Source organism: Monomorium pharaonis, chromosome 4, assembly GCF_013373865.1.
Source record: "Monomorium pharaonis isolate MP-MQ-018 chromosome 4, ASM1337386v2, whole genome shotgun sequence".
In the NCBI taxonomy this organism is placed as follows: domain Eukaryota; kingdom Metazoa; phylum Arthropoda; class Insecta; order Hymenoptera; family Formicidae; genus Monomorium; species Monomorium pharaonis.
The window spans coordinates 7,182,194-7,197,577 of record NC_050470.1 but is presented as its reverse complement, the minus strand read 5'-3'; the positions used below and the strand labels follow the sequence as shown (position 1 = coordinate 7,197,577).

General features: G+C 44.5%; 1 protein-coding gene across 1 annotated transcript; it reads right to left on the bottom strand.

Moving 5' to 3' along the window:
- Positions 1 to 428: 428 nt before the first annotated feature.
- LOC105837476 (polycomb group protein Pc) lies at positions 429 to 14,387 on the bottom strand. Its single transcript, XM_012682289.3, has 5 exons — positions 10,639 to 14,387; positions 5,219 to 5,262; positions 5,006 to 5,132; positions 3,999 to 4,406; positions 429 to 3,666 (listed from the first exon to the last, which is right to left on the bottom strand). The coding sequence occupies exons 1-5, from the start codon at positions 10,696 to 10,698 to the stop codon at positions 3,022 to 3,024; spliced, it is 1,284 nt and encodes a 427-aa protein (XP_012537743.1). The 5' UTR covers positions 10,699 to 14,387; the 3' UTR covers positions 429 to 3,021.
- Positions 14,388 to 15,384: the final 997 nt, after the last annotated feature.

The window sequence follows — 15,384 nt, the reverse complement described above, 5'->3', positions numbered from 1 at the left end:
ATGTAAAACTCGATTCACCCCCAATTTATTCGATCCGATCGCAACACGCGCGAAATGGATTTACCACAGATTAATAGATTATTAGTCTGTGGATTTACTCAGATTGTTTAATTCCTAGTTATAATTTATATTTAAAGAGATTATAAAATCTTTTTTACTTGTTTATATGAAATATTCTTCTATTTAAAATAACACAATTTAAAAAAATTATTTTTTGTCTTTTCTATTAATAAATTAAAACTGTATAGAAGAAATGAAAAATATTTTACCTTTCGCCGCGCTTAGTTTCATTCATTTAAGAATCGCATAGTTGACGAAATAAAAAAACAAGTTGTGTATAATTATACGAAAACCCTTTTGATATAACACCGCGACATGCGAGTGCCACAGATTCGCGAGGAAAAAATAATTTAGGATCTAGAAACAGCCTGACTTCAAGTAGATTTTATTGAAATATATAAGGAATCTGTACCAGACAGAACTAAAATTACCGTTAAATTTGGTACTACCGGGGTTCACGTTATCGTATATGCCTGCGTAATCACTGCGTTATCGTTTCGTCTTTTTTTTTAAATCTCCCTTTTTCTCTTTTCTTATCTTATAAGTAGTTTGAATATAAGTACAGAAACAATATCGAAGGTACGCGCACAGTCTATTTTGAAGTTCTAAAGCTAAGAAAAGGATTCTTTTGTCTCTTTCTCTATACTTATATTACTTGCAATTTTACGTTTATAACTAAAGGAATAGGGAGGAGGAATTTCCGTTTCTCTTTATCTATGTACAATTGATAATTCAAAGATTTATGTAAGCCATCCTTCTCACGTGCTCCGCCCGCTATGGCGAAACGTACAGGTTTCGTTCAGCTATGTACAATTTTTCTTTTTACAGGAAATGCTTTCCATATGTATATATATATATTTCGTATATGTATATATATATATGTATGTATATATAAACCTATATACATACAAGTGGTTTACATTACACAACAATTGAAATGTGTACCGCAATCTTTTCCGCATTGATAATCGCAACGAATGTGTCAATCTAATCGCAAATTAATCGTTGAAAAAAAATGCGTATATTTAGATCTATTTTCTTTTATCATTTGTCTTCCAAGAAAAGTTAAAACTTGTTTTTGTAAAATTTCATTAAAATTTTGTCAAATTTCAATGTACGGTCGCGTTAGGATGTAGTTATCTGATGCGATCATCGTGTTAGAATTACGTGCAGGAAGTAATCGTACCGGGTACCGAACACGTTCTCAAATGAGATACATATTTCACATGTACATCTAATTACAAACTACACTAAAAATGTAGAAACCTAAAAATTTTCGTATTAGTTATAATAAATAAGCAACGTATATATTTAAATTTAACATGTATGTATGCATATTAAATATATATTAAATCTTACATATTTAATATATATTTAATTCAAGAAACTTTGTTCCTTTTTTTTTAACATAAACATGCTCACAGCAGGCGTTCAAGTGCGCTGTCATCTTCCGCTTCATCAAACAACCGCACTGCGTTTTAACAATGCCGTACGTGCTTAATACATGCGACAGGGAAGCAAAGACATCAATGTAATTTCGCAGTTTCCGTTGCTAAATACACGAGAAAGAAGAAAGAATAAGAGCATTTGCTGTGAGAAAAACGCTTGTTAGAATAAATTTTCTTCTTAACTACTTTGTAATAATAAGAAAAATTTATATCGTGATTGTAAGTGCGCACAAAATGTATTTGTACAGCATCGCTAAAACGAGGTAACAGTATACAGAGCAACGAGTAAGCTTGAATATGATCAGATTTGGATTGTTGTACTGATTTCGAATGTTAAACATTCAAGACGCGTTTTTGTCATCAAAGGTGGCGTCTGTTTGGTGCTTGATGATGAAAAATCTACAAATAAAATAGATTCACTAAGAGATATGCAATGATCTCGCGGGATTCACAATCGATATACGCGGGACGTTCTACACTAAATAAAAATACTTAATTATATACGACGTAAGAATAACACAAAATCGAATGAAGCAGTCGACGGAAATGCATTTGTTATCAAATGTGTATCGCGAATTAATTAAAGTGAAATCGAGAAAATGCCTCACCATTGAAATACTGTGCGTAATTGTATCCTCCTCCAAATCAAACATATTCTGCCATTTTAAATAAACGATAAAAATTTTTACATACATTCGAAATCTAATTTACACATTTTTTCGCGATACTCTATTTCCCACAGCACATAGCAAAAGTTCATCGATGAATAGGATACAACATCGTCGAAAACACGATGAAAACTATCTTTTTTTTTTTCAAAATAACTCGAAACGTCTCCCCCTCAATTGCTGCCGCGAAGCAGTTTCAATCTTCTAAAAAAGAATTAGAAAAATACTTTTTTTAAGATATATCTCGTATATCTAATATATCCCGTAGTGTAAAAATGAAAGTTAAAAAAATTTTACTTTATAGCATTCTCTTAGCGTTCTAAGACAAGCAAATAATAAAACAACTAGAAGATACAGTATCCTCCAATGTTTTCCAGATCTTCAGCACGTGATTAAAACCTACCAAGCTTTTTAAAATATACCGTGATAGCAAGTATGATGTATATTCGATAATGAACTTATCATACCGACATCGTCTAGTTTTTACAATTTACATAGAATCGCACATCTTAACACACTGATGAATTTTCAGTTTGAAAAAAAAATTCGCGGATTCTCATATTGTGAATTCTGATCTTGATTTCAATATCTATTCGATGTTCTAGAGACTATAGTGATTCAAAATAGTACAGATCTTTGCGCGATCCCTAATTACTTTCGTGATTTTCATCACGATACTATGTAATATCTTCAGCCATCACTAGAAAAGTCTAACTTGCTTGGTATCATGATTACACCCTCGTCTTAATATTCGTGACGAGTAAAAATAATTTATATTTACACATTGATTCAATACAGCTCATAGATGCAGGACCGTCAAGAACAATGAATATTGTTCTTGAAGCTCAAAGAGTTTCTTTAGGATCCCTTTCTCGAAAGAAACCCTTTTCAGTCTTGCATTCCCTGATGGTAACGGTCTTCAAATTAACAGTAACGTCTGTAATAAACACTTGATCCGCTACGGGGTTCCTCGTATGCCAATAATCCGTGCCGGGATTCATGAGTGGAACGTAGATCTCTGACTTCGAAATCTCAGTCTGCTTGATATTCGAATTATTGTTATTATTGATGTTACTATTATTGTTATTATTGTTATTATTACTATTATTATGATTAGGGCTGTGGTGTCCGTTCACGACAGTAGATAACCTATTGTTATTGGTATAAGAGTCTGTGGGGCTGGGTGATTTGTGACCATTCGCTTTCTCAGCAGTGACTGCGCCATTCGATTTGTCCTGTTTCTGCTCCGTCAACTGTTTCTTCTTCGTTGCGACTTGCTCCAAAGGTGTATCTATTTGAGGAGACAGCGGTGCCGGCGGTGCACGTGGAAGAGAAGGCGGCGGACCGTGAGGTACATCAGCTTCAGGACGCTTTTTGTCTTGTACTGCCGGCGCCGGCGTTGTCGGTACTGCCGGCAGAGGTTCCTCCGGTGTCGACTTCACGCTGGAAGATGATGGCCTCCTTTGATTTTGACCATTGGCTTTGTGACTCTGTAACGTATAAAATATCTTGCTTTTGTATCGCGAACGCTAAAATGCTATTACTGGTTCATTTTTTAACTATTTTTCTTTTGAATACTATGTGTCCGTCAGCGACACGCACATTCTTCTGTAATCTCTAAAAGTAGATTGCAATTCGTGAGTTACATCATAAATTTTAAAGTCTGCAATTAAATATTTAATGCAACATTAGTAGCATAAAAAAATTATACTTATAAATTTTTAATTGTTCATAAATATGTACAAAAAATTAATTTTTTTCATTACATAATTTTAGTAGCGTTCGACATGACAATGATTTATCGTACAATGATAGAACTTACGTGATAAGACGGATTTGCGGGGTTGTTTTTCAAAGGCAATAACCGAGGAACTTTGCTCGGAGGTGGGCTACCACTGCCACTACTAGGACTACTCGTAATTGTCACGCCAATCTTGCCAGATTGGCTAAGAACTTCCGCTTTCCTTTTCATACGTTCTTTTCTAGGCAATAGGGGAAGGTCCATACTGCTGTTTGAACTATCAGAATCGACAACGCTGAACGTCGATGCCAATTCTGGGGTTGGAGACTCATGACTGTCCAAGGAACTTGGGAGTGTGTCCTCGTCAGGGGCTACTGGATTTAAACGAGACGCTGAAGTACTGCCCGTCGTCGATTCATCCTGACTATCTTCGCCTACCCTTTCGTCCCCGCCAGGCTCCTCATCGACAACAAGATTAGACAGTTGTTCCTAAAAATAAGGATGGTTCTCGATTAAGTTGTGTGCAAAAAAAAAACGCATCTCCATTCCAACTTTATGATCCTGTTAACTCTTTAAGTTACGACTATTTTACAAAATGAAGAAAGATTTTATGAACAGCTATATCAAGCGAAGAACATAAAGTTCGCTGAGATACTAAGCTATTAAAGTGATTCAGTGTAATGCGGAAGTGATAAATGGTCTCTTGAGTTATCTTCGTAACCCAAAAGCAAGATATACTATATACTATATACGATCATATTATTTATAACAAAAAAATAAATATCTAAAAATAGAATATTTTGTATTTCAAAAACATATAACAAATCTTTTTTTTTAATTACATATTTGACGATGATTCTTTTGCAGTTTGTATCTAATAAATTTGTTACAAATAATTAATGTTCAATCGAATGTAACGAATAAAATTTACATAAAACATCATTACAAACTAATATAAAAAAATATAGGAAATTTACAACACTGATTTAATCAATATTATAAATTTTCGCGTAACTTATCAAAATCAATATCCAACAATTTATTCAGAGTAGATAAATATTTATACAAAGCATATAGCTTGTTCTTACGTTGTATCGAGTATCCCTTCGCCTCGGTCTTCTGGTGGACACTACTTCTGACCCTTTTTGGCTCTCCTCGTACAATTCGATTAATCTGATGTCCAAGATATTTTCTTCCGGCTCCCATGTGTTATATCTGAAAGACAAGAGAAATGTACAATCTCAATCACCGGAAATTGTACAAATTTCAATCTACTGACAAATCTCCGATTTTTTACTCACTTTTTGCTCCAACCTTTCCATTTGACAAAGTATTCGACCTTGCCCTAAAAAGAAGAAAAGACAATTAATTTAATGTGGTTTTCAATGTACAACATAAGCAAATGTATTTTAAAATTGCAATGTTTTGAATAAATGACTGAGAGATTAAACTGGATCGCTCCTCGATAAAAACTCATTATTCAGATATTCGGTTATAGATCGAAATATAAGAGAATGAAGAGAATTTATTGAATTTTGTTTAATACAATTACATCGACAAAAATGATAAGCGTCACTGCGTTGAACGACACAAGAGGAAGCGTGCACGAGTTGTCGTTTCATTATTCTCAATTATCGCGACATCACCACGCGTGGATATTGTGTCCAGGAGAATTTGCAAATTGTTATATTTTTAAAAACACGGAGTAAAACGTGGGATATTCCGTGTGGTATTCGTGTAAAATATGAATAAATATAAAATAGCGATAGTGGAGAAAAATTTAAAAAAATTATGCATCTTTAATCACAGGAATGTGAGAGCTTTCGAGCGGCGGAAAATAACATTTTTCTAATGCACGTTTTTGCAAACATCGCAAACATCTCGTGTTTTACGTCGATCTCTATGGCTCTTTTCGTGCATCCGCCACCAACGCGACGCGTAATCGCGCATTAATAACTTTCACATTTGCCCGTAATGAGATCTACCATTATCCCGTACCAGCTACGCATCAACGGAATCACGCCGTTGCGTCCACGTGTTGCGCACACCAGACAGATCACTATCAATAAAATCTGCCAATCAGTAGCCGACTCGCCTATCAGTACGCGTAATTACAGGCCATCGTAGGCGCGATAATTAATTCGACGCGCCGTTACAACGTGTCGAGCGTCTCATACAATCTTTCACATGTTTTGTCAATCGTCACACGGACAGATCAAACGACTGGATCGGTGAAAGCTCGATTCGCCGTCGATCAGAGTTAAGCTAGACTAAGACAAATGCACAAGATGAACGAGAGAAGTAGATTCCATTCATTTATTGTATATTTATTATGTATTCCAAGATTAATGAATTTTCTTTTAACGACATGCATTGCAACAAAATTTTGGTAATAGTTGCCAAATGTTGAGGGAAATAATGTCAATATTTGGTCAATATAATTAAAAATACTTTTTATATTTTTCGAAATATTTAGTAAGTATTATGTATAAATATGTACATATAAATTTAATTTTTTTCAATATAAGAGAGATAAAACTACAAAAAAGAACAGGACAGCTGATCATCATTCATTAAGAAAAATGATGAAAAAATTGAGGTATAATCCAGTAACAAATATTAAGTTTAGTAATTTAGTGTAGAATAAGTAATGTAGCCACAGATAGTATTATTGATTGTTACATTACTGACCAGTGATTGTTTGAGAAACAATAATTTCAATTTCAAAGCAGCTAGAGAGATATTTCACAGTTCGTATATGAATATTGGAACAATGATTAATATAATACAACAGTAATAATTACTCGAATAACCAACAATTATGATATGTGAACATTTGGGGTGCGGTCCACCTGACGCTATAAACGCTTTGAAGCATTTTATTGACCAATTGGAACAAAGAATTTTATGAATTGATCAATCAAAAAATGCTTCGAAGCCTTTGTAGCATCAAGTGGATCTTAGTCTTAGAAATCGCTCACGCCTTGAATATAATATAATATGTATAAAAATTCATACGTTAAAACGCAAAGTTTTAACATATAATTAAAAAAAGGATTAAAACCGTAATTTAATTTTAAATGTAAAATAAAAAATTTTTAATTAATTGTTATAATCATTTTCTGTCTAATCTTTTTACTTTCTGTATTTATTCAAAGTAAAAGAAATCTCAAATTAAATGTAGCTTTTAATCAGAACTTTTTAATTGTCCGAAACATTTCATGTAACGCTTTAGAGTTTAAAATATTTTAGATTCCTTTCGAAAAAAAATGACAAAGAATTAGCATTATTTATTATTTGTTTTTCGATAAAATCTAATTTCTGATTTTTGCTTTAAATGCTACAATAATATTCATCTCTGTGATACTTTAATTGAAAGATTAACTTTCAATAAAGATTAACTTTAATCTCAGTTTGATTCCCTCTTTATTTTTTTCTAATTTTCTTAAAATTAGAAAAAGATAAATTGTAACTTAAACCGAGAACAAAGTTAATCCATATTGGTAGAAGTAGTTTAACCTGCTTATCTGAAATGTTGGATGTTCAAGCTTCATTATTATTAAATTCATTATTATTTCTATGATCCCAAGATTTTTTTTCTGAAAAGCTCAGTAATGCATTGCGTTTATAAACATCTCGCTTATAAAATTAACGATGTTTGATTATTTGATTGCTTAGTTTCGCGTAAGCATTTACGTAGATATTTTTCAGTAGAGAGATTACTCTTGTAAAATTCGTTTCAATGTACATTCGCAGCGGATGTTATCGCTGCAAATAATCAACACTTGTATAATTGCAATTTACTCGGTCGTATATATATTTTGTAAATAGCATTTACAAATTCGTGTAGAGGTACAACGATTTTTTGTGTTCGTAAAAGATACTTAAGTGGGAATTCACCCATGATTTGTTTTCTTTTATTCCGTTTCAGACCATCTGAAGTGCATTTGCGAGCAGAATTTATTCGTACCGAGAAGAATAAAAAAATGTTTACGATTTTGCATTATCTTTAAATATTATAAATTCTAAATATCGTGCACTGATATACGCATTGGCTTTTATTTCTGTTTGATTTTTTCTTCTTTTTTACAATCATTATCTATGCAAAAAATGTTAAAATTTTTCGACGTAACAATATGGCACGCTTTCAAGTTTGTAAAGTTAAAAAATCATTATCTTGATACAAGAAAGTAAAAAAAACCATTAATCGACTAGATAGAAACATCTAAAATCAATCAAATTAAAATAATCGATCAAAAATCGTGTGTTAAATCATCACTTTAGAAAACGCAGTTTTAAGGAAAACATTTATTAGCCTTATTTTCAATCGTTTACTATATTTAATATAAATTCTACCGCTCATAAATTTCCACATAAAAAAATACTTTGCCCCCCCCCCCAAAAAAAGAGTTTTATTTCTGTTTAACTTTTACAGTGGAGTTTTTGATTGGAATCCGACGAATCGCGACCAAGTTATTTGACTGGTCGATTTCTAATTTTCAATTCGTAATTCTCAATTTTCAGCGGATCCAGTACAGATGATCCTGTCAGTTGTGATGTCCTCGCGTTCCCAAAACCGATGAAAATACGAGAGAAAGAGAGAAGGCGGGAGCAGGAGTCCCCTCGCTCTGGGGCGCTGGAAAACGAGAAATTTTCGAATTGCGTCTCGTGGCCGCAAAGCACGGTCGATAGCACGACCGGCCGGCTATGTCGTCGGCGTTCCGTGGGCAGCAGAGCTCACCCATTGGCGGTGGGCCAATGACAGAAACGGCACGCCGCTGCCCGATCGCGATGCACAGGCGTGACAGTTGGAAAACAATGACACGCGCGATACGTCGCGGCGCGAACGAAGCCCTACGAATGAAACTGGCGGACGACCACGACGACGTGATCGACGTGATAACGCGGAGAGAGAGAGAGAGAGAAAGAGAGAGAACAGGTCGTTCCCTTCGCGCGGGGACGGCGCGCCGTTACCCGATATATCGTTACGTGTCGATAGGCGTAACAATCGTGTCATCGATTCACGGGTAGAAAATGCGCTTTATGACGATATTCTATGCGCGTCGAATCGCCTCGGGAGCTTCATTTTCGCGAGCTTAAAATCGAAAAATCGCCCAGCAGGATAATTTAAACCGCACCGAAGAAAGACTTCATGGAGACTCGAATGAAAAATTCTTTCTAGAATCTTTCTTCCAAGTCTCGATGCGAAATCGACGACCGTTTTAGCTCCAATCCACAATTCGAGTTACCGGACCTGCGCATTTTTCTCGTCATTTCGAAAATAGAGTCGATGTTATCCTTTTAATTATTTTCGAAGGACACGGGGGATACCCTGAACATCGGCCCCGCCGACTGTAGCTGTAACTGCAACGATTCGAGCGCTCGGGGAATCACGCGGCACGACAAGCGTGTCGTCACGTTCGACAGAACCGCAAAGGGTTAGGAGACTATTCCGCATTGCCTCACGACATCGTTGCGCCCGACGTGCTCGTCGTCGTTGTCGCCGTCGTCGTCCTCCTCCTCGCGATCTATTACGGGTGGCGTGAAAAACGGGGACAATTTACGCAACGTGTTTTTCGCGAGGAGTTTTACTACTCCGCGTTCGCGGAGTACATCTCGTAGGAGCCGCCACCGGTTGCTACCAGCTGATCGCCAGCCAGCCACGCCACACGGCGAGGGGAGCCTTTCTCCTATCCGTCAACGAGCCCACCGTTGTCCGCCTCCGGGAACTCCCGTTAACCAGAAATCGTGCGATCAGAATGCGTGGTCGGGGGGGAAGGATACCTCCTTCCTTCTTTTTCCCAACGGCTCCATAATAGAAGCGCGACCGCATGCATTCGATGCATTCAAAAATCAACGAAGCCTACGACAACGAACGAACGAAGTATCTTCCCACATCGTATTATACTTACGTTACGCGCTTGGTTAGCGCTTCGCATCGCCTTTGAGGCACTTAGGCGGTGCCTAATATGTAGCGTATTCAATCGTGAGATACGTGGCAAAAATGATTAACGACAAAAGTAATGATAATCGTAGTTGCCGCCGAGATCCGTCTCGCGCGCCAGAAACGAGTCACCTTTCGAGGAAAGTTCTATTCGCTTTTTACTCCCTCTCTCTCTCTTTCTCCTTTCTCGCAGGCTTCATTTCACGTTTGAAATAACGGACGGGATGTTTCGAAAGAGACACGCCGTTATTATTCTTCCCGTCAGGAACGTGTCGCAACGTAATGGGGATGCGGAGAGAAGAGGGGGGGGGGGAGGGGAGGGAACGCGGAATCGCGGTTTTGTTAACGAGAGCGAATCGATAATCTCACCGATGGATGGCAAAACCACCGGTGGATCGCGGCGACGATCGATGCGCCCGTGTTCCTCGCGCGATTCGACAAGTTCGCACACAACGCGAACAGCATTGTGTGTACCACGTAGTGGGGAGAGAGGGGAGAGAAAGAGAGAGGAGCCTGCCGTACCTGCCGGCGCATAATGTCCGATATCGCGGAGCCGTAAGTAAGCGTCGTGGAAGAAGCGGCAGCCGCGCGAGGCCGGCCGTCAGTGCGAAAGAAAGACGAAGAGAAAAGTAAAAAAAAAAAAAGAGATAAGAAAAAGTACGCGGTAGGAGGAGGAAGAGGAGAGGGAGGGGAAGGGAGAGATAGAGGGGCGGTAACAGCGCGCCGACAGATTCCACCTGGTGGCGCCATCTGAACGCGGCCGCGGGCGATACTAACCCGCTTTTCCCTCTTCTTGGTGATCCGCTCCGCGGCGTAGACTCTGTCACCCAGCTCCATGGCTCGACGGCGACGGCGACGGCGGCGGGGAGGTGATGCGTCCTTTAAACCTGACGTCCTGGACCGTCCTCGTTCGGCCTGTGGCTGCGTATCTCGCGCGGTGGCCCGCGTAACACCATATGTAAACCGGCGCGACAAACCGGCGGCGGCGACGGCGGCGGCGACGGCGACAGCGACGACGGCAGGCGGATCGATCACAGACACGCGCTCATGTATACGCGCGGCGAACGCGCGGGTGCGCGCGCGTGGTGCGAAAAGCCGAAGGTGAACGCTGCGCGAGGAGGAGGCACGTGCGCCGCCGTCGCAAGTTGCGTCGCGCGACGACTCGACGACGATCGTCCTCCGGTCCGATCGATCCCGGCGGCGGACACCGACATGCGCTGCGTGCGCCCGGGACGACGACGTGCGAGACACGTGCGCGATCACCACGTGGCGCGATCGTGTACAACGTATTTGTTTGCCTCGCGTGGCGATTCGATCAATTTATTCGCGTCTGTTGGCTCGCGTCGCGCATCGTCGGCCAATGACAACACGCGTGTCGTATCAGTCGCGGTGGTGGCGACAACGATATTTGGCATCGCCCGCGTCAACCGCTGCTGCTCCCCTTTCTTCCTCCGTCGCCGCGAAGGCGGTGGCGAATCGTTTTACAAACGGGGTACTATTTCAGCGGCGTGACAGAGGGAGCGGAGCGGGAGACGGTTGCGCGCAATGTTTTTCGAAAAGCCAGTAGTTAACGGTAGTGGTGGCGAGATCGGCGTGAGATTCCCGCGTCCCATCGGAAAACGGGGGCCGAACAGTGGCAGCCGGCGAGCGATTGCAGTTTCGCACGCGATGCATACACAGTGGTGCGGCCCTCCTTTTTTTCTTCTTCTCTTTCCTTCTTTTCTTTTATTTGATGGCGGCGACGACAAAAACGATGATGACGATGGCCGTGGTGCGCGGGCGCGCGAGCATCAGCGATGGGCTACCGGCGGCGTGTAGCGTGGCGTGGCGCACGTTTTTCCTCCTCCTCGTCGTCGTCGTAGTCGTAGTAGTAGTAGTCGTCGTCGTCGTCGTCGTCGTCGTACGTTTGCTTGTCGCTGCTGCCGCCCGTCGTCCGTCGCTTGCAATCGCCGTGCCGTTCGGGCGAGATCGGGCCGCTCGTTCGTCCCGTGACGTCAGCGACTCCCCCTCACGTCGTAAACACCAAACATGGCCGTCGTACGGATATACGCTGGTCGAGTGCGTCCCAAGCTGAGCGCGTAAACTGGCCGGAATACGGGCTGCCGCGGGCCGCGGCTATGCGCAGGTAACGCGCAATGGCACTCGCGGGCCCCGCGACGTACTCGCGTATGCTACGGCTCGCGAACGTCCGTGCACCGGAGCGATCGACTCGTGGCGTCTATCGCACTCTGCGGATCGAGGCCGACTAGAGACGAGGTCTGCCAAACACCCCTCGCAAGCCTAGTGGACTCGCCCGATCCGTTCGAGGAGAGGCAAGGAGAGGGGGATAGAGAGGCAGAGAGAGAGAGAGAGCGGGTGGCAGGGGAGGGGAGAAGCTCTCAACGGTACGTGCGGCGTGAGCGCGACGAGGACGGTGGCCGAGGAGAGGGGAGGGAGTTGGGAGAGAAAGGGACGGAACGAGAGCGCGATTGAGTTGACCGAGGACGAGGGAGAGGAGGCGGCGAGGAGCCGAGGGAGAGGAAGAGTAAGCGTAAGTGGAGGTAGGGAAGAGAGACAGCGCGACCAGGAGCACCGTCCTCGGAACAAGAAAGCCGTCTGCCTGCCTGCCTGCCCTGTTTGCTTGTCCGCTAGCCTGCCTGCCTGCCTGCCTGCCTGCCTGCCTGCCTGCCTGCCTGCCTGCCTGCCTGCCTGCCAGCCAGCCAGCCAGCGAGCCAGCCAACCAGCCAGCCACCCCAAGTTCCCTTCTAGGTACGTGTACGTATGCGCGCGTTTGTGTGCGAGGGCAGGCGGTGCGACGTTGCCAAGTCTGTCGCATCGATAGCACCGCACCGCAAATGTCACTGTGGCCTATCCGCCGCAACGATGCTCGCGAATTCGTACGCGTCAGCGCCGACGGCGGCGGTTTGCGATTTTCCAACTTCGGCGACGAATCGAAATCGATCGATCGACAACGACGCTCGCTCGCTCTCTTTCCCTTTCCGTCAGATGTGCGCGCGCGCGCGCGTCTCTGTTCCACTCTTTGGCGGCCTCGCGCCGCACCGTACAGTCGGTACAGTACACCGTATACGCGTATTCTCGCGCCTACAACATCCGACAACGCCGCATCCTCCTGCGACGTTCTGTCACGCACACGTATACACACACTCGTTGCACTCGACGCGCGCACACCAGCGCGCACGGCGGTTCGTAGTAAGGCGCCCCCGTGTACTCCCCCCCCGCGCGCGGGTAGCTCCAACTACTCCGACGTTCGAAAAAAAAACGAGCGAAAGCGAGCGCGCCGTTTCACAGGTCACGAGAGCGACACGCAACGTAACGCACACCGAACACTCCCGGTCCGACCACTTTTCTATCCTGTCCCCGTGTGCCGAGAGAGAGAAACGCGTGCTGCCTCAACGGATCCCGAAACGAGAGTGTCCTCCGCTGCGCCGACGGGCGCACAGAGAGAGCGCGCGCGAACGGGACGGAAAGCGCCCGCCGCCCGGGTGCGAGCGAGACGCCGCGCTAAGCGGGTAGGGCGGGGGGATATGGGGAACCGTCTTCTCCGTCCTCGGCGCAAATAGCGGGATAAAAAACTCCCGGCGCGAGCGTCCGATTGGCCGAGCCCGCGAGGCGCCACCGACGTCCCGGTCCCCACTCCCTGCCAACGGCCAATCGCCGCCTGGCACGGCCTACTCCGGTTTCCCTCGACGCGTCGCGAAGGCGGGCATTACCGACGAACCCATCGGTCGCGTTCGGGCTCTCCCTCTCCCCTCCCCATTCTCCCCCCCGGATCATTGGCGTTGTGTAAAGTCTCTCTCTCCGGTGTTTCTCTCGACGAGAGAGTCGCTCCCCCTCTCCACGCGCCCGAGGAGAGAGAGACGACGGTAGAGAGAAGCTTCCTCCCGCGTCCCCCTTCCTCGCCCCTCTCGCACTTCCCCTGACGCAGGAAAACCCGAATAGCAGAGCGCGGCTACCGAGAGAGGTTCTCTCTCTCTCTCTCCCTCTCTCTCTCTCTCTCTTCATCGCCGAACGACCGTGTAAAGCCGTACGAGACGCGAAGCGTGTCTACCGGCCGCGAAGGGCGGGCACATAGACGAGGGACGCGCACGGGCGACGGGGGGGACGGTATATAGCCGCGTGTGTATATAGGCGTACAAGACGCACACATGTGAACGCGTACACATGGATCGCGTTGCGCCGCGCCGTCGTCGTCGTCGTCGTCGTCGTCGTTGTCGTCGTCGTCGTCGTCGCCGTCGCCGCTGCCGCCACCGCCGCCACTGCCGCCGCCGCACGTCCTCTCCCCGTGCGCAGTCCCACGTCGGTGGCCGACCACCGCGCCGTCGGTATTGAAATATCCTGGCCCTGGAGAGCCAAGTAGCCGTGCGACGATGCCGCGCTTCTTTCCACGACCAGTACATCGCGCGCGCGATTCTCCTCTCCCGTAATACTACTCTCGCTCTATTCATTGTTTCGTTCTCTCTTTCCCTCTTTCCCTCCCTCTCTCCCATCGTCCGTGCGCCTCTTCCCTTTTCTCATTCTCTTTGTATTGATACCTTTTCCGACTCCCGCGCCGCTGATCTCGCAGCCCTCTCTCTCTCTCTCCCCCCAGCCCTTTCTCGCCCTTCGCGTATTCGCTCTCGCGTGTCATCTCTCCGTCGCTCCCGTTTTCGTTCGTGCTCGCCCGCGTACCCCCTTTCGGGGTTCCATTCCGCTTCTCTTCCCTCGTGCGTTTCCCCCTATGTCAGCCCCTCCGCCCGCTCCACCTACTCGGGCGCTCCCTCCGGCACGAGACTCGCCTCCCTTTGGAGCGCAATCAATCGCCGTGCACGAAACGCTGCGCAACCCCGCGAGCGATGCGTAAATTGGAAAGCGACACACGCGTTTCTCGCACTTTCGGCCGCTGTGTGTCGAACACGCGCGCGCGCGCGCGCTGCACCGAATTGCGCAACCCCGGAATCTACGCGCGGAGTCAGATCCACGTAGATGGCGTGTCGTTTGTACACAAGTGTACGCGCGATTGTCCCCCTTCCCTCCTTGCCCCTCCTTCGTCCGGGCCGGTCGACGGCGTTCCCCTTTGTTCCTCGACGACGTCGACGCCCGTCGTCGTCGCCGCCGCCGCCGCCGTCGCGCACGTCATTAATCGCGACTTTTTTACTACGCCTCGCCTACTTCACCTCGTGCCTATCACGATGTTCCATTCTATTACAGATAATAGGTTTACATAGATGCGTCACAATCAAATACGTAATCCTAAATGTTACAATAAGCGTACAGATTGTGAGAAATAGATACTCTCAATCGAATCCGATATGTTCAGAGTTACATGTTTAAACTCGAATTACTACGAAGTATCGGTTGAATGGTTAATCAACTATCAGATCATAATCAGATCATTAGACGATTTTCATGCATGGAACCAGTAATGTAGGAGATACACAAGTACCTTATAAAATATATCTCATTCTCTACGAAAAATTGAAAATATGCAATGCAATGCGATTGCAATTAGTAATTATTAATGGGCTATACTCCTCAGTTCGCAAA